This window comes from Thunnus maccoyii, chromosome 4 (genome assembly GCF_910596095.1).
Source record: "Thunnus maccoyii chromosome 4, fThuMac1.1, whole genome shotgun sequence".
Taxonomy (NCBI): Eukaryota; Metazoa; Chordata; class Actinopteri; order Scombriformes; family Scombridae; genus Thunnus; species Thunnus maccoyii.
The window spans coordinates 2,407,104-2,425,606 of record NC_056536.1 but is presented as its reverse complement, the minus strand read 5'-3'; the positions used below and the strand labels follow the sequence as shown (position 1 = coordinate 2,425,606).

The 18,503-nt window shown below is 38.4% G+C and overlaps 1 protein-coding gene across 1 annotated transcript in view; it reads left to right on the top strand.

Annotated features, from left to right (window-relative positions):
• Positions 1 to 3,177, top strand: part of plod1a (procollagen-lysine, 2-oxoglutarate 5-dioxygenase 1a) — a 38,446-nt gene extending 35,269 nt beyond the window's left edge. Inside the window, exon 19 of the mRNA XM_042409198.1 lies at positions 2,427 to 3,177. Coding sequence (XP_042265132.1) covers positions 2,427 to 2,582 — 156 coding nt within the window. The 3' untranslated portion in view covers positions 2,583 to 3,177. The remainder of the gene's footprint in view (positions 1 to 2,426) is intronic.
• Positions 3,178 to 18,503: the final 15,326 nt, after the last annotated feature.

Sequence of the window (18,503 nt, the reverse complement as noted above, 5' to 3'; positions counted from 1 at the left end):
AGAGCTTAGGTCAGAACTTGTTTTCTGATTTTGACGACTTCTAGTGGAAGTACAAAAAAAATGATACAGAAGATAGCAATGCATGCTATCATCAGAGTTGTTGATTTACTTATGTAACAAGTCCACACATAATATAACATTTCTTAATGAAATTACTGCAAACTAATCACTAATTACCAAGTAATACATAAACAATGTATAGTGGGAGAGACGGGGGTCAATAGAGGCTCATTCTTATCCCTGGGCTCCTTACAGGTTTAATCCATTTCAAAACACCAACTTAAACACATGAACATAGAGTAACTCAAACAACACAGTGTAGCACAAAGATTGACAAAGCATGATGCTTAAATCAGAATCATATCATTGAACATGGAATGCCATCATATTTCTGGCATGTACAGCTACATTACTAGCGTGTCAAACTTTCCATACATGTCATTTCTGTATTTGCGAGTTTGTCTTCTTTGCATGACACATGAACCTAAACCTAAAGCCTTGTTGTTATTGTGGCATCTATGTCGTTTCCCTGCATCTTCAATAAACTGGACTAAACAATCTACAGTATTACTGGTTTATACCACATGGTTTCTTCCTTAGAATTTGTATTTAACAGTTGTTTCGTCTATCATTTCTGAAGCTGGTGTGGTTAAATATTGGTGTGTAGGAAGTCCTATAAGAATTAGTGAGGATTACATTTTTCATTTCTGAATATTAACATTTTTGAGGTACAATATTTATAATATTTGTTCACTGCTAATTCTGATGATAATACCAGTGGTTTTGCTTGTTAAAGGCCATCAACTAGAAACCACATATACCCTAAATTCTCAAATAAAACTTGGTATCACAATCATTGAAGGCATGAATAAATAAAGACAGATTACAATCAGTATTATGTACATTTCACAACCACTCACTACGTTGCTGAGAACACTTCCAGTTGCTTCCACTTTGCTGTTTTTTTCCAATCAACGATAAGTTACATAAATGAAAGTCAACACTTCCTGCAGGTTTCACCATAAAAGCCCATCACTTCATACAGATGAAGCAGTAAAATTGTGGTGACTATTGTTGTGTTATAGAGATGGGGTTCTATAGCACTTAATCAAATTCAAACCCACTATGGAATTTCACTTATTAAATCTGAATCCTTTCGAATCTTATTATGTTTACCTTTCAGCATATGTTAATAACTGAAGTGTAAGGCAGCCTAATTAATGTTCACATCCTGAAAATGAGCTGAACAGCAAAATACATGAATTTGTTTTAAATGTGTCTGATACATTAAGTTAACAGCTGTAGCCTGCTGTACTTCACCAGTTACTTCCTCCAAATACTGAAGGTCCTGATTCACAACTCTGAAGCTGATAAGAATCAAAATTTAACTGAGAGATTCTTTAAGTGACTTGAGCTGATCAGCTGATCATCATCATGGTAGAAACTAGTGGAGACAAAAGCACAACCACTGACATATAAGGTTACGTTTTGTGACACACAACCCTGCGAAGGTGCACCACTATCCCTGATTTGGTCTGAATACAGCCTTAGCTCCTGTCTCTATAAGGCCCCCCTACAGATGAGCCCACGCTGTTCTGATGGGCTAGCTTAATGAAAGCCTGCTGAGGGGCAGCCGCATCAGAGTCATGTTAAGTTGCTGCTGATGCAAACCCAACATTTCCTGCTTTACTGCTTCATATTAAAAGCTTTTAAATGAGTAAATAACAGGAGACTTTTATTGTGAAGAATGTACAGGAAATGAAACCAAATTAGCTAATGAGCTTCATTAGCAGTGCTAAAAAATGGTCGAAACAACAACATATGGAGATATTTGGAGCTATTTGTTCAGTGGATCAGTTAGAAATAATACAGAGAGGAATAGTACAAGCGGAAACAGCCACAGTGAGATGTTTGATGAAGAGCTGCTGTGCTGTCTAATGGAAAAACACTTACAGCTTGCCAGCTCAACTTGAGTCATGGCTCGGCGTGACTACCCCAAAAACAATGGAAAAATTCCATAATGTTAGCGGAGCGGAGCAGTGAACAGATAATAATATAAAGAAATCGGTCATGAGCTGACTTCAGCTCAGGCTGAAAGTTAAAAAAACGGAAACCGAGCGTTCAGATTAGTCTGAAGCCAGTGTTTTTTGCTCACAGGGGTTACTTCTGTATGTTTACCTCATTGTTTGACACTTTAGCAACTTTTAATATGAACATTCAATAATGTAACATTATATATATGACTGAAAGTAAGGAAAAGCATCATAGGTCCTCTAAGTTCTTGGGGATGTAAAAGAGCCACGCTGGGATCAATTCATTACAAACATGCTATAAAAGTGGGAAATTATTTAAAAATGGCTAAAACAAGCAAAACCATGTGGTCCTGTAGGCATCAAATGTTAATATGAGTTGTGTTGCTACTGCAGGGTGGTGGATGCAGGTTCCTCCGCTACGACTGCTCCATTCAGGCTCCTCGTAAAGGCTGGGCCCTCATGCACCCGGGACGCCTCACCCACTACCACGAAGGCCTGCCAACCACCGCCGGTGTCCGGTACATTGCAGTGTCATTTGTGGATCCCTAAACTCCCTAGCAACGGCACACACCTCACTGGATAGTCCAGACCAAACAGGACACACACTGATAGCATATCCTTCAGATATGTGCAAAAGCATCACAGCTGGACAGGTAGTATTCCAAGTTACATGGTGATGTCTGGGTGACTGTGCACCAACACACTTATACCATCTCATAGCTGTGTTTTTTTTGCAATTCACTGATTTTGTTTATTATACTTGAGATCTTGAAAGAAAGGTTCTGTATGTAGAATTGTGAGGCAATTTACATGTATTAATGTTTTTTATTGCCAATGAGTGAATGGGTAGTGATGTAACGTAAAAAAAATGAGACCCTCCCTGACTTTCTTGGTTGTCTGTAACAGCCTGTGGACTGATTTCTGTGAAGGATCCAGGCCAGATTTTCTGCAAAAATCCAACGGAAGTGACATTTTTGCGAGCTCCTGAGTGCCATGCCTCTCTCCCGCTAACGTCAACAAACAACCAGCATAACTACACGACAATGCAACCAAAACGGTGCTATCCGACTAGAAACACCCTGCAGATATTAGCTCTCCAGCTAATGAAACAGCTAGCTGCCTCCATTGACCACAACACATTTCACAACATAGCCACATATGTCACTAATGAGAAGGAATTTCAGATTCCTACATACAGAACCTTTAAAGGAAGGGTTCACAGTTGTTCAAATCTGTCTTAAAAGAGGTACCCAAATGATCATAGAAACAGTTCATCTTGCCATAATCATTCCTCCTGTTCATACTGACCATTAGATCCCTTCATAATGCACTTACAGTGTAAGTGATGGGGGCCAAAATCCACAGTCCTCCTCCTGTGCAGAAATGTATTTTAAATTCAGTTATAGTTAAAGCTAATATGAAGTTTAGCTGTCCAAATGAATTAAATCAAGTGAAAATCTTCAAAAGTTGTTTTTACTACAAATTTCCCTCTCTTTTTGTATCCCTCCACTTTTGGAAGACATCTTTATGGTCAATATGAACAGGAGGCTTGATTACAGCAAGGAAAGCTTGTTTCATTGGTCATTTGGGCTCCTGACTGTTGTTTTAGGACAGAAAAATTGTGAACCCGTCCTTTAATGATACAAAATGGGATTTACTCTCATCAACTTGTTTCAAAGCAAACAGACGTTGGAACACTTGATCAGAAAATAGTCCAGATACTGATTTTACTCATCACGCACGTCTTTTCCTTTGTTCTTAAAGAAAGCGGACATGTTACTTCTATTGGAACAATGGAACAAACGCTGTAGTCTTCCTGATGTGAATATGTTGCAACACAAGATATTCACATTAGTCAGTCCTCCATGCAACAACATTCAGGCCATTTACGAGCTGACATTGATCCAAGGGCATTCCACAGATCTTGCACATTACATTGATCATGAGGTGTAGGCTACTACTCAGCCTGTGCAGATAACCTCTGATACATGTTACATACTGGGAGTGGAGCACACCAGACAAGGGCAGTATCAGAAGAGGCTATGGTGTTTTTGGAGCTTAACTCATGTTAAGACTCATGTTAATATACACCACTAAAGCACTGTAAATGACCTGATGCGGGCCTGAAGGTTTGTCCTGCTCTGTTATCTAATCTTAAGGTCTTGTCTTGAACAGACACTGTCTATATTTGTCTATATTTGGTTTAGAAGACCTTTATTTCACTTTTTTGCGTGTGTTGCATATTACTTCAATGTGTTCGAACTAATTGCCGCAAATCAAACTTGACATCAGGCAGCAAATTATGTAGCATTTGACGTTTTCTTTACCAATATAATAATTTTTCTTTAGCTTTCCAGCTACACTCTCAGTTGAGAAAGTACTGTTTTCATCATCATTACATGTAGAGCCACTCTAGCACCCTGCTCGGTCAGTTTGAAGTCTCCTGTTTGGTCTGGACTGTGTAGTGTGGATCAGAAATCCAGTTGATCTTTTTGTGCCTTGAGCTGAACTTCTCTCAGGAAATCGCCAGTTCAGCTTAGATATTTCAGTCATGTTTTTGAAAAAGTTTTATATTGTTGCGTTTTTTTCTGTATCCAAAGCAGTTTTTTTCTAATTCCCTCTTGAACTGAGACACTCCAAAGCCTCTCTTATTTATTTTTTGTACATTTTTTTTTTGATAACACACATTGGAATCAGAGCTCACTTTTTCATCTGATATTTGTCAGCTCACTTAATAAAAGTGTAACATACTCAAACATTTCTTGCTGTTACAAACTATTGCTGTGCTTCAACGCAACTTGAATAAAACAGTGAACCAACCGAAGTGTGTCTGTGACTAACATATACTCTCCCTGCCATGTGACAGAAGCATCAAACTCCAACTGATGAACTGAAATCTGTATCTGAATTAAACAGAATGCGTCAAGAAGAACCCGTTTATCTAGATGTTTTAACAGTTGGGATAAGCATCAGAGAGCTAAATCAGCACTGACAAGGTTCATCTCTGTGGTCAATGCAGCATCATGACATGCTATTTTACAAGTATACGTGCTAACACTTTGAATTCCAGCAGTCATGAGTGAACATACTTCCCTACAATGTTTAATTTACAGTCCAAACCAGTAATGGATGGAGCCAAAAAGAATCCACTCTTGAACATCTGTTTACATCTGGAACCACTGCAGCTGACGATAGAAACAGGTTCAAGAGTTCAACTAGCCTAGGAGTAGGATTTCTTCACCAACATGTGTCCCCAAAATGACGATGACATTACATCACATTCAGTTGATAACAAACATTGACTCCTTAGTTTGAAAACATTTGTAACATATATACAAAAGATTTATAAAATGATAACCTACTATTCAAATTTCTTTCACATTCCCTCCTTTTATCATTTGATAATCCTTTGTGCATATCAGAACTCAAGAGACCCCAAACTCAATACATTTTCCTTGAAACCTAAACACCTAAACACTTAATCATCATTACATTGCAACAAAAACACTACATCTGATGTAAAATTAAACCTCTTTCAACACATTCCAAAAAGGTAAACATGACATCCCCTTTTGACAACCCACAAATCCTTGACTCTTCTTACATTAAGACATTCTCAAACATGAAACTGCATGTATTATACAACACTCAGTGTACAATAACTAGATGAAAAGTGTCCCATGATGATGAACAATGTCCCTTGCTCTGATGTTTCTCCTTGTCCCAGAGTCATATACCTGGGTTCGATAGTGATGATCTTACCAAACCTCTAAACACTGTCCCAGAAACTTGGTTTTGCTCGTCCCAGCCTTGTGAGAACAACTCTTGCAGTCAGAGTTCAAGCAGGCTCTTCTCAGAACCAGTCTTGCTCAGACCCTTGCAGCCACTAGCTTATAGCAAGTGTTGAATTGAGTCCTTTTGTCCTTGTATTACACCAGGCTTATCCACACAACCCTCCTGGTCCTTCCTGTGGCTTTCTCACAGCCCTGGTGCCCCGAAGCAGCTTCAGTTTTGCTGTCCAAACTCAGTTCAGTGTCGTTCATGACCACATGCCTTCATGTGAAGGAGTTGGGGGAACTGCTGCACAGGGTTATTTTAGACCCTGCCTGTGTGTAGGCCTCTCTGCTTACTCTGTCCCACAAAACCTTTCAAAATGACTTGACACTCGATGACATCTTCAACCGTCCCATTTCGTCCAACCAAACTGTCCAAAACTCAAACACAGTCAATTAATAACAACATCACAGTTGAAACACGACTTAAAGACAGTTGAAACAGGTGTGGGCCGAAGCTACAGCATGTCATGTCTACCCTTTTAACACACATCATGTTTAACCGTGCAATGCAACAACAAAACAGTCATACACAAATTCTATATCAGAGTTGTAGGTCTCTTCAGTTCCTCACTGATTCCCTCCTGTGTTCCATAATCTAAGCACATCTCCATCATCAGAAAGAGCCTAATCATGTGATGCATCAATAAAACAAACCCTTGTACAACCACTTAAACACAAACAATATTCAATAACTTTGGTTTCTTACTTAAGACCTATTTTTTTATCTCAGATTCCTAAGAGAAGCATGTTGTAGACTCCCATATTGAGGAAATCCTGAATTCTTATGCCACTTTGGCAGCAGAGCCATCATAACTCACTTTTCTTTTCTTTTTTTCTTTTTTTTTTAATGTTTTTTCCACTTTTCCTTTACTCTCCCGAGTTTAACAACTTCTTGCTAACATTTGCTTTGGAAAGTTAAATCTTTTCTGAACTCTCCTCTCATTAACTTCTTTGCAGGTAGGAGCTGCAGACACATACCCGCACAGCAAAATGCAGTAACTCAAACAAAGAAAAACAGTACTGTACAGCACGGACTCGAACCGTACTCAGCGCTTCTTAACAATTTACGCAGGCTCACATATTGATAGAACTCTGATCTCACCTCGTATTTTAGGCCTTTTTGGGGACTCTAACCCCTTTTATTTCTATGGCTTTTAGTTACGCAGGCTCACATATTGATGGAACTCTGATCTCACCTCGTATTGTACGCAGGCTCACATTTGTTGTTCCCGGTCTTACCTCGCACTTTTAGCCCAGGGGACTCTAACCCCTATTAGCTTTTATCAAGGACTCTAACCTTGAAAGGGACCCTGGCAGCGGACTCTAACCCTGCCTCTTTTCTGTGCACTTTTTAGGCAAGAGAACACTTTTCTCTCACTTTAGGCAAATTCCCTAGGAATTCCCTCTCTAAGCTTAGAGTATCTATGACGCCATTAAAACTTCAACAACCACCAATGCATGCCTTCGAGCTAAACTCCCTTCCTTTTCCTAAGAATTTTGGAAGCAAATAACAAATGCAATTTCCACAGAATATCACAATTACCAACAAACCAAAGATTGCTCACCACTGTCCCCATTTCCTGGAAGGTGACCCCAGCCTTCTCGCAAAAAGACCCTAACTTACATAGGTCCCCGAGGTTTCTGCAATCTCCTAGGATCGGTCCTGGCCACTGGACAAGTCAACTCTCCCAGGAAAAAGGCCAGTGGGTTAGCATCCCGGACGAGCCCCCAAATGTTGTGGAAATTTTCTCTCGAGAAAGAAGGCACATGGAGACATAAAGAAAGCATTAAACATTGTTACTTGTTGAAGCAGTTGTAAACACTGTACAATCCATCACATCATCAGTAACAATTATACAAATGTCCAAACACAAACAAAAATACAATCATCTTGTATTTTTGGAGAGAAAGCATGTTGTTCAGCTGGCCCTTTCCCTAAAGCCAGCCCTTTCTCTAAAGATTGTGAACTCAAACTAGACAGCTTTATACCTCTCCAGAAACAAAGCTAAAAACAGTCTGGTCCCTAAATGGACACTTCCACAAACCATTACACCTTCTTACAAACAAGTATGGTCTCTAAAACAGTAGGCTTAAGACAAAGATATCTCTAGCTAACCCCAGAGGTCAGCAAGCAACCCTCAGATAGAAACAGGTTCAAGAGTTCAACTAGCCTAGGAGTAGGATTTCTTCACCAACATGTGTCCCCAAAATGACGATGACATTACATCACATTCAGTTGATAACAAACATTGACTCCTTAGTTTGAAAACATTTGTAACATATATACAAAAGATTTATAAAACGATAACCTACTATTCAAATTTCTTTCACACAATACAGATTAAACAGACATCCGTGTAAAATGTTATGTTGTGAAGTTGAAGTGGCATCATCTGGATCCAAGTTATCAATGTCTGTTTCCCCAAAGCATCTTAAATTGATGATAACCTGCAGAACAACAACAACAACAATAGATACATGACTAGCAACAACAAACAACAGTAACAGCTGGAGAAGGACGTCCTCATGGCCACAGGCCAGAGCCTGTTCCTTGGGGTTTCCTGCGAATGAGAAAGCACAAAGAACTCCGGGGAAGAGGTCAAGTTAATAACATGCAGTAATGGTATATGAATACATACAGATGGAGAGGAGGAGAGAGGACCTCAAGATGACCACCATTGTGGTGGTCATCTTGTTTGTTAGTTAAGAGAACTTTGTGGCTGCTGCTCTCTCCAGCCTCCCCGGCGGCGTCCTGCTGGTGCTGCGTTCCCCAGTACAAATCAACAGTTCTTAACAGTCCTTCAGGGCTGCTACAACAAGCTAACTGTTGGGTTGGCTTCCGGAAGGAGCTATCTACTGCTCGATAAAAGAAGTGAAATGTTATTTATCTATATTTTACCGGTCTTCTTCTCTTACCAGTTCGTCACACTCACATACATTAATAGAGAATTGAAGATGAAATCTGGAAACTATCATTGGATAGACGCAATGTCAATATTGCATTCTGGTTGTTGATTGGTTAGGGAGGACGTCCTCCCTTGGCGCATCATTTTAATCAACCCTTTTAATCTTCTTTCCACCCAGCCTTCAAAGTGTTTTGTTTCACTGATAAGGAAAAAATAAAAATAAAAACGGTGACCAGGATAACACATAATATTAACCCTAACCCTATATTAAGAAAAAGACAAACAGTATGTAAGAGACATAAATGCTATATTGTAGAAACAAGCAGGCATCACAGTTATTAAATTTAATGCTTTTTTTTAAAGACAATTTTAACAAAAATTAAAACTTGTCTTTGGACAAATCATCTCATTCTAAATATTATAAGTGATAAGATATTATATTACATGAAATTTTAGCTGACTGTCATACAAGTAATTGTGAGTAACAATTTTATTATCTTTTTTTGGCTCATTTTAAGACATAAACTCTCACTCTGCTGCACATTTAAAATAGCCTGTTCTAAAATTATAGTGTGGGCTTATCTAACATAATAAAAAAGCCATCAATATGGTAACCCTAATCCCAATCCAGATAAGTCCTTTATATATATACATGTAAATACTGTAGAACACATTTAAAAGAACAATGTTTGCTTAACTAAGATAACCGAAAATATATTACAGTATATGGATTGTTACACTTGCATTCAAGGTAGACCTGAAGTGTCTGAAAGTCGTGTCATGTCATTTTTTTGTTGTACCTTTTGTGGCTGCCTGGACCATTACTGAATAGTTGCACTGCCTCCTCAGGGGTCACATCCTGTACCTCTACAATTGCAGGTGTTATGGCCTGTCAAGTAGAATGAAAGAAAAAATTAAGTTCTTATAAACAGTACGATAGAGTTTCAACTTTTTACTTTATGTACGTGTGGCAAGACTACGAGGTTTAGATTTACTTTTTGTTAAAGTGTCTGACAGCGCCACCTAGGGGAATTTCACCCCCAGGAAATCTATTCCACCACCACTCTAACACTGACAAGAAGGTCACACAGGTAAGAGCGACACAAGAGACTGACGTGATTAAAAAAAAATGATACAAAAGAAAGTTTATTAACTCTTTAAAATTTCAAACCTTGATGATGACCATGATGCAAATAAATAATATAATAATAAGTGGCAAAATATTGCACAATCCTTAAGGGCCCCCTTAATGGTTTGGTAAAGTTTGCTGATTAAGTGCAGACACTAGGCACAGGGCTGAGGGCTCATTGGGCAGAGAGGACTAACTCAGGGGAAGGGTCCTGATGCTACACACCACACGTGAAAAACCACACACCGTTGACTGACACCCATGTGCACTACTATACAGGAAGTGAAGGGACCGCCACCGCAGGGATCAGTCAGCCACTCGCCACACCGGCCCAACAGCTCCTGTCCAAAGAAAAGAGGCAAACTGTTAGTCAAGGCAAAGGGGCACAAAATGTAATAATAAAAAAAACTGCCCTGACACCACACTATGCAGGGCCCAGAAGGTCACCACCAAGGTTAATTGTGCTTTTGGTACCACTCACACACACACACATGCACACAGTTAACCCAATGAACCAAAAAGAAAAAAACAAAATTACAAAAAATAACTAAACACAAATTCCACAGAAAATAACAATGAATGATCACAAAATCTATAAACAACAATGAATATCTAATTACAATACAAAAAACCCCCAATAATTAACCAAAGAATGATAGGTTAGCTGGTGAGGATCAGTTTTCCTGGTGCAGCTTTAAGTCCTACACTATGTTCATTTCCTTTACACATGCTGTGATAACAACCTCGAATCTCGTCCAGGGGAATCTACTCCAGGCGTGCAAGGCAGCTGGCACGCACACTCACACAAGGATCTGTTTAAAAGCCAAAATAAACAAAAAAACAAAAAACACAGCCACGCCAAACCACACTGCCGATGCGAAACTCAGGCTCCAGGAAGAGGTAGAAGGACACACATCCGGGAAGCATAGCCCTCCCCCAGATATAGTTTGACACGGCACTGCCCATTTATCAAGGTGGAATAGAATAATTGCTCCCAGCCCAGTGGCATACAATGGGCGGGAAGCAAAGGAGGGAGCCTACACTGCTATTCACACTGGTCCAATATACACACAAACAAGATGAGTGGAGACGTGGAGCTGTGCCATCCCACCACATACTGTATCAATACTCTTTACAATTGTGCTGGCATGGACAAGGAAAGACAGATCAGTACAACATCTGGTGTCTCTTTAAAAACAGCAGCACATCTTAAAATATTATGCAGAACCTCTGGACAATCCAAAATTTTTACATGTTCCATCACTTCAGGGTGTCTACAGGTATCAGAGATTCAACAAAATTTTAAACTGACATTTGGACAAATCATATTTTTCTTTATTAAAAAGCAACAGTTCAGTATAAAGCTAAGTAGTATACATTTGGTCCAGTGCAGAGTTAAAGGACCAATGTGTAAGATTTAGTGTCATCTAGTGGAATGCACTTGGCAGAAATAGAATACAATATTCATAAGTATGTTTTAATTAGTGTATATTCACTTGAAAATAAGAATTGTTGTGTTTTTTTACCTTAGAATGAGCCCTTCATAGCTACACAGGGAATGAGTCCCCTTCTACAGAGCCTGCCATGTTGCACTGCCATATTTCTACAGTAGTCCAAAATGGACAAACCAAACACTGGCTAAACTAAATGATTTTATGAACTGTTATTGGAAGTTTAGTATGTGTAACAAGTTTACTTCAGGTGGTACTGTAATAATTCATCCTATTAATTATTTTTCCTAGAACCTGGGACAGGTAAATATAAAGATTGTCTTGAATTTTGCTCCACAGGTACGTATGACAGATAAGTATAATGGGTTGGGTTCATCTAGGTATAGGTATTTGTTTTTTACAACAGGTGCAGGCGAGTATAAAGGCTAATATTAGGTTCAGTGGTGGTAAGCCTTTAACATCAGAAATGATGACTTTGATGCAGAAGAACTTGACCGATTTAAAAAAAAAAAAGTAGATGAATAAATTAAATTAGATAACATGTTTATGTTGCAATTAAGACCTCATATATTCAAATTTAAGATTATTTAATGACTTTTAAGGCCAAATATTTATAAAATTCAATTTAATTCAATTTACTTTTTAAGGACCTGCAGACACCTTGAACTGAGCTGTAATACTTAAAAAGAACAAGTCAAGGTACTTAAAGAAACAGTTACCAAAAATGACATTTTTGCCACACACCACTAGTGCAATCTATCCATCCAGATAGTTTCTGTGTGACTTGGCCAGGTTTCCAGTCTGTCTCCCTTCACCTCACCATGGTGAAGCTGGATGGGAATTCTTTTGTGGAGCTCAAGCTGTCAAAATTTAAACAGTGAGCTATATCTATCCACCCGAGAGGGAGAGACATTTTGCCATTGTTCTTGGGCAGGAGATAGTTCTTAAAGAAGCTCTTCATCTGTGACGGCTGTGGAAGATGCTGGGTATGTGTGTCATTGTGTTTGAATAGAGCTGTCGCTGAGTTTTCCACATTCAATACTTTGGTGGTTGAAGCTCCACAAAGGAATACCTGTCCAGTCCCATTGTACTGAGATGAAGGGAGCTGGGTTGGAAACATCACCAAATCACACAAAAACAATCTGGATGGACCGATTAAACTAGTGGTAAGTGGGAAAAAAATCTTGTATTTTGCAGTCCCTTTAAAATGGAAATAACTGACAGTCCATCTACAGAAACACTTAAGCTACTCACTTCAGGACTCAACGCATTGAGGATGAACTCAATCCTGTTTTGAATAGGGTAATTTGTTGGGGTGGTGTCCATGATAGTGAACAAGTACGTCCACAATGCCTTGAGATGCTCTCTCCATCCTCAAAATAAAGAGGAGCCTTGAATTTGGAGTCACCAAGAAACCTCTCCAACCACTTGGATAGCTCTTCACTAGTGAGGACAGTAAACGATGGAAGTGCACATAAATGCATTTCACAGCACTTTGTCTTTGTAACTGTCAACTGTACAATAGTAGTGGAAACATGAGCCTTACACCTAAAATATTAATAACAATCATTATTATTATTTCTGCTTCTTTGTTAAATGTCATTTAAGTGACTGTATGTAAGCCAAAGACACACTGCACTATCAGCATTCTTGGGAGATGCTGAAAGCCCTGCCACTGAAATCTAACTCTAAGAAGTTTTTCATCCAGACATAACAGTGAATGAACAAAATCTTTATCACTCAATCATTACTATTGATAAAATTCATGACTTCATGCTGAAGCTAGCCAGCTACCTGAAGTTATAGCTGGTTCCCAGGGCATTAGAAAAGATAGGCTGACATAATTCATTGAAGGTAGCTAGCTAAAGTTAGCTTAATAACATTAAAACTCAAATTAGCTGATGCCTCCTTGGGTATAACGAAGTCACCAACAAATAGTAGATGTAAAGTTAAAATATAATTTCAGAGCGCTGCATTTCAAAATAATACTGTCTTACCATTTGCTTAACTGCCATTCTGCTGTTTTCATCTGTCGTTTAAATGCGTGCATGCATATGTCTAAAACTGTGGGTCTGGAACTGCAGTGTCTAGAACTGGGGAAGCAGCAAGAAGGTCTATCTGTGGACTTGCAGTATCTACACAACACATACACTTTACTATGTGACACACCCACTTGGTTAGGTTCAGGCATGAGCAGTGAAATGGTGAAAGCAGTGGAATGCACTGGGACGAGGGGAGGATATTTCTCTTCGTTTGATAATGTTAAAAGTAGAGTAGGCTTTACTGTCAGTTTCCTGACTTATTTTTAAAAAGACAAGAGGAAAAGAGAGCACGAGTGAGCTGGGAACACGAGCAAATGAAAGAGAGAGAAAGAGAGAGAGTAGCGGGGGTCTAGAGAGTGAATAAAGAGAGCAAGCAGCAGTGGCGAGAACAAAGCCAGTGTTATTTTCTCATTATTTCACGGCAGTTACGTTCTAACGCATAAATAAACATGTCCACACCCCTGCACACCTCTGCACAACCCTGTGGGAAAGTGCTGCATTGCCGGATTTGGTGTGAATGCAGCCTGATGGCCCTTTCAGACACAAGGCAACTTGAGTTGCGTTCGCCTTTGGGTTCAGTGCATATCTGACCAGGTGGCCAGGGGAACACTTTGTAAAAGTATACAACAAACCTAGGCTGTGTTTATCATAAAGGCTAAACACTACTTACAAGCTGCTTGACTGTTAAAACACACCTGATATGCCTACTTGTTTGGAAATGTTTTCCAAGATATGGCTTTCCTTCCAAAGTCTTAATACAAGTGTAAACTTGTGTTGTACAATTCAGGGAATTCAGACACACACAATTTTGCCTTCCGTGCCTAGCTGGCTTCCTCATTTACGCCATTGGAAATAATGGGTTTCAGAGCGCAGTGACACCGTTGTCACATTGTGTCTGAAAGCGCCTTAAGGCTGCTGCCACTATTTGAGCTTGCTGTCTTGCACAATATTCTCCACACTACAAGCACATGGATTCTTAAACCAATGACACAAGCAGAGCATTTCCAGTGTAGGGGAGAACGGGGTAAACAGAGTCAGTGGGTAAAATGAGTCACCCCCTTTATCTAGGTAACCATAAACAAAAGTAATTATGTGACCACAAATTAAGAAAGTATAGTTCACATTACTCAATCCATCTTGGACTCAAGCACATGGAGAGAGTGGTCAGCAACACAGAGCAAAAAAAAGATTTTTGTCATGCCAAGTGTATTCATCATGTTACTTAAGTTATCAGTCTTGTATCTTAATTAAAATAGATAAGATTTGGACATTATTACATGTTAATTTAAGTCAGTGTAAGCTACAAAACAAGGTCATAAACTTAGCATAATTGTGGATCTGAGTCACTGTATGAAACAGTTGTGTGAAAAATGGAAGTTGTGGAGTAAAATGTGCCAGTGATGTTGGGGCAAGTTGAGTCAACGGCTCAATTTACCCCCCCAAATTTTTTTCTGATATTCTAGAGACTAGAGACACTGTAACATGTTAATGTTTGACGGGTGACAAATTAAAGGAAAAGCCAACATAAAGTGTCTTAGTAAGGTGTTGGCCCACCACATGCCGCCAGAACAGCTTCAATGTGCCTTGGCCTTGATTCTACAGTCTCTGAACTCTTCTGGAGGGATGAACATCATTCTTCATAAAGATATTCCCTCATTTGGTGTACAGTGTCCCCTCAATGTAGGGGTCAAGCAATTTAAATTGATGGCATTAATAAAGTTCAAAATTATTTTTAATTTTATAATGAATTTGTTTGATTTTGTGTAATTTTTATATCAGTATTTAATGGTAGCACTGTTTCCCATAGAGCACTCAATGTACCCCATCCCCATGCTCATTTTACCCCTACCTTGGGGCAAGTTGTGCCATAGGACTGACTTTTTTGATGGCCCATTGTTTTAAAACCATAATAATTAGATAACTTGTTTTAATTTCCATGGGTACACAACAACCTGAGGCATATATAGTAACTATTATTTGAAACAAATACACTTTCATTTTGCAGTAAAATCATCAAATGTAAAAAGTAGCTCATGTTACCTTGTTCTCATCTACAGTGTAACTCTGTTCAGTTTCAGTGAAATAAGCCATATTTTCTTGTCTCATTAATGCAACAAGAAAAAAGAAACTCAGCATTCAAACTCACACAGTCATACAGAGGGTGTAGTGTGTACTTTTTAGAATTCTATATTGTAATGCACTCCCCCTTCTGGTCATACTGTGCACCTCCTCTAATTCTAATGTGTATGTCATGGGCATGCCTGGCCTACAGCGGTCTTACATCTGGCTGGATGTACATGTGTTAACTTAAGTTAAAATATATACTAAACTTTTAGTACTAATACTAAAAATATAAACTAAACCAACTCCCCAGGGGACCGCAGCTCTTTCATATGGCGCAGCAGTTAGACAGGCAGGGAACATGGCAGCAAGGTTGGAGAGCGGCGGTGACTTGCGCTTTCAAAGCCCAAGCCCTAACTAACTAAAGGAGGCAGCAGACCTCCCCTCCTGACACAGGAACTCACTAACCCCATATCGTATCTAGCTTTCTCACTGGCAGCCAATAATGTAATAACTACTGTTAATGTAATAACTGCCAGTAATGTAATAATTTTTCCATTCTTAATGTAATAAAAGTTGATAATGTAATAACTTGTCCATAATGTAATAAAATTTCTAAACCAATAACGTAATAACTTTTTGTGCATAATGTAATAAGTTATTACATTATTGGCTGGTTATTAAATTATTAGCTGAGTTTTTTAAAAAAATCATAAAAAATATAATAACTGGAGATAATAATTTAATAATATACGTATGTCACTTTCATTTATTGACTATGAAGTGTCACACTTCCATGACACTTAGCCTTACTGTTGCCTCTTTCAAATAGCTGCTCAAAAACCTCCACACACATACACACAAACATACATACTCTCTCTCTCTAGGAATTGTGAACATATATTTGTTTGTGTCATGTTTGCTTGCCTGGTGCCACTTTCCAGTTTTTGAGTAAAACTGAATCGACACACATCAATTCCATACAAACTTGAATGTCTCCTAAAACCCAGAGTAAACTGCATGTTTTTTGCCAAAAACTGCATGGGATTAGCATAAAATTGGCATATCTGTAAAGGGGAAACTCGTGGGTACCCATAGAACCCAGTTTCATTCAGATACCTTGAGGTGAGAGGTCAAGGGACCTTTGAAATCTGAATCATCTAAATAAACTGTATTTTCTAAATTAAATTAACTCACTCATTACCTTTTAACATGTGTGATAAAGAAGACAGAAGTTTGCAAAGGAAGAAAGCCTAATGTCAGAGTAACATGACAGGATAACTTGTCAATCAACAGACATCTAGTGGTCAGTTATGGGGACTGCCAAAGAAAACACATGTCTTCAACAATGAACTATAGATATCATTTGGTTCAGTTGTAGACTCTTTGTCGAGCTTGTCATGACTGTATTCAAATAGCCAGGGATGTAAATAGGGCAAGGATTCTGATTTGGTAATACATTTTCATCCAACTTTTCAGGAGTCAGGTTTTTGGATATACATATATGGAGAGAGTACTGAATAGCTACAATTGAAGCCTCACCATCATACTTCAATTTTTCATATTCATCCAGGAAAGGTAAAAAAGGTGGAGGTACAGCAACCATCCTTTCAGCATCACTTGGTTTTAAAGACATTACATTTGATGATTACACATCTTTTGAACATCACATCATTCTTTTATTTCAGACTTTTCAGGATTACTGTCAATTATCCACTCCAACTACGAAAAAAATATTATTTTAGGTGATTTTAACTTTCATATGGACAATTAATCAGGCTCCTTTGCTTCAAAATTTTTAACTTGCTTAACTGTATGAATTTTACTCAAAATGTTACTCACCCTACTTATAAAAGAGGCCACATTTTAGACCTTGTAATAATCCATTGCCTATCTGCTAATATCTTTTCAGTTGTGGATGTAGGCCTGTCAGATCACTTCTGTGTCTTTTTTACTGTCAATGGTTTTGTACAACAGGATATTCCAGAACGTACCATCAGGGAATGCTATCTTAGTACTGAAGTGGCTACAAATTTTATTGATCTTTTAAGTGACATTCCTGCAGACATTTTACCCTCCTCTTGTGATTTTATTGTTGATAGTTTTAACAGTAAACTAAGGTCAACCCTCGACACAGTAGCCCCTCTAAGGCTGAAAAAGATCACCACGAATCCAACACCTCCCTTGAGAAATAAAGAAATTAAGCAATTAAAAAGGAACTGTTGAACAGAAGAGAGAAGATGGAGAAAGAATAACAGTTAATTACCTAATTTTTCATGAACAGCTGACTATTTACAATGAGGCAATCAAACAGGCAAGACAAGCTCACTTTTCAAAATTAATAACCAACAACCAGAACAACCAGAACAAAGATTCTCTTCTCAACCACTGACCATCTAATTAACCCTGTTTTTATGTAGTCTGTCAGTATGTCTTCCAACTACAAATGTGAAGATTTTGTAGCCCACTTTAGAAGTAGAATAGACAGTATTAGATCAAATCTACCTCAATTTCAGCATATGCATTTTAACACTCCAGAACCTTTGTTTTTACATGAGGAATTTGTCCTGGTTGATGCTGAGATGCTTGGCAAAGTTATTTCTCAATTAAAACCAGCAACCTGCTTTTTACACCACATTTCCATAGCCTTTTTAAAAACATTTTATAGCTTTTTTAATGAAGATTTACTTATCATTGTTAATTATTCTCTTCAGATGGGTGTTTTCCCTACTGCTGTTCAGATAGTTAAACCTCTTCTGAAGAGGAGCAACTTGGATGCTTGGATAACTACGGACCGGTATCCAATCTACCATTTAAATTTTTAGAGAAGCTTGTTTTTAACCAGTTAAATGAGTTTATGAACTCTCACAATATTCTTGAAAAATATCAATCTGGTTTAGGACCGATCATAGAACCGAGACAGCACTAGTTATGATTGTAAATGACCTCAGGTCCAATATGGATATGAAAAATCCCTCCATATTAGTATTACTTGACTTAAGTGCAGCCTTTGAAACAGTAGATCACTCTTTTCTTTTAGATAGA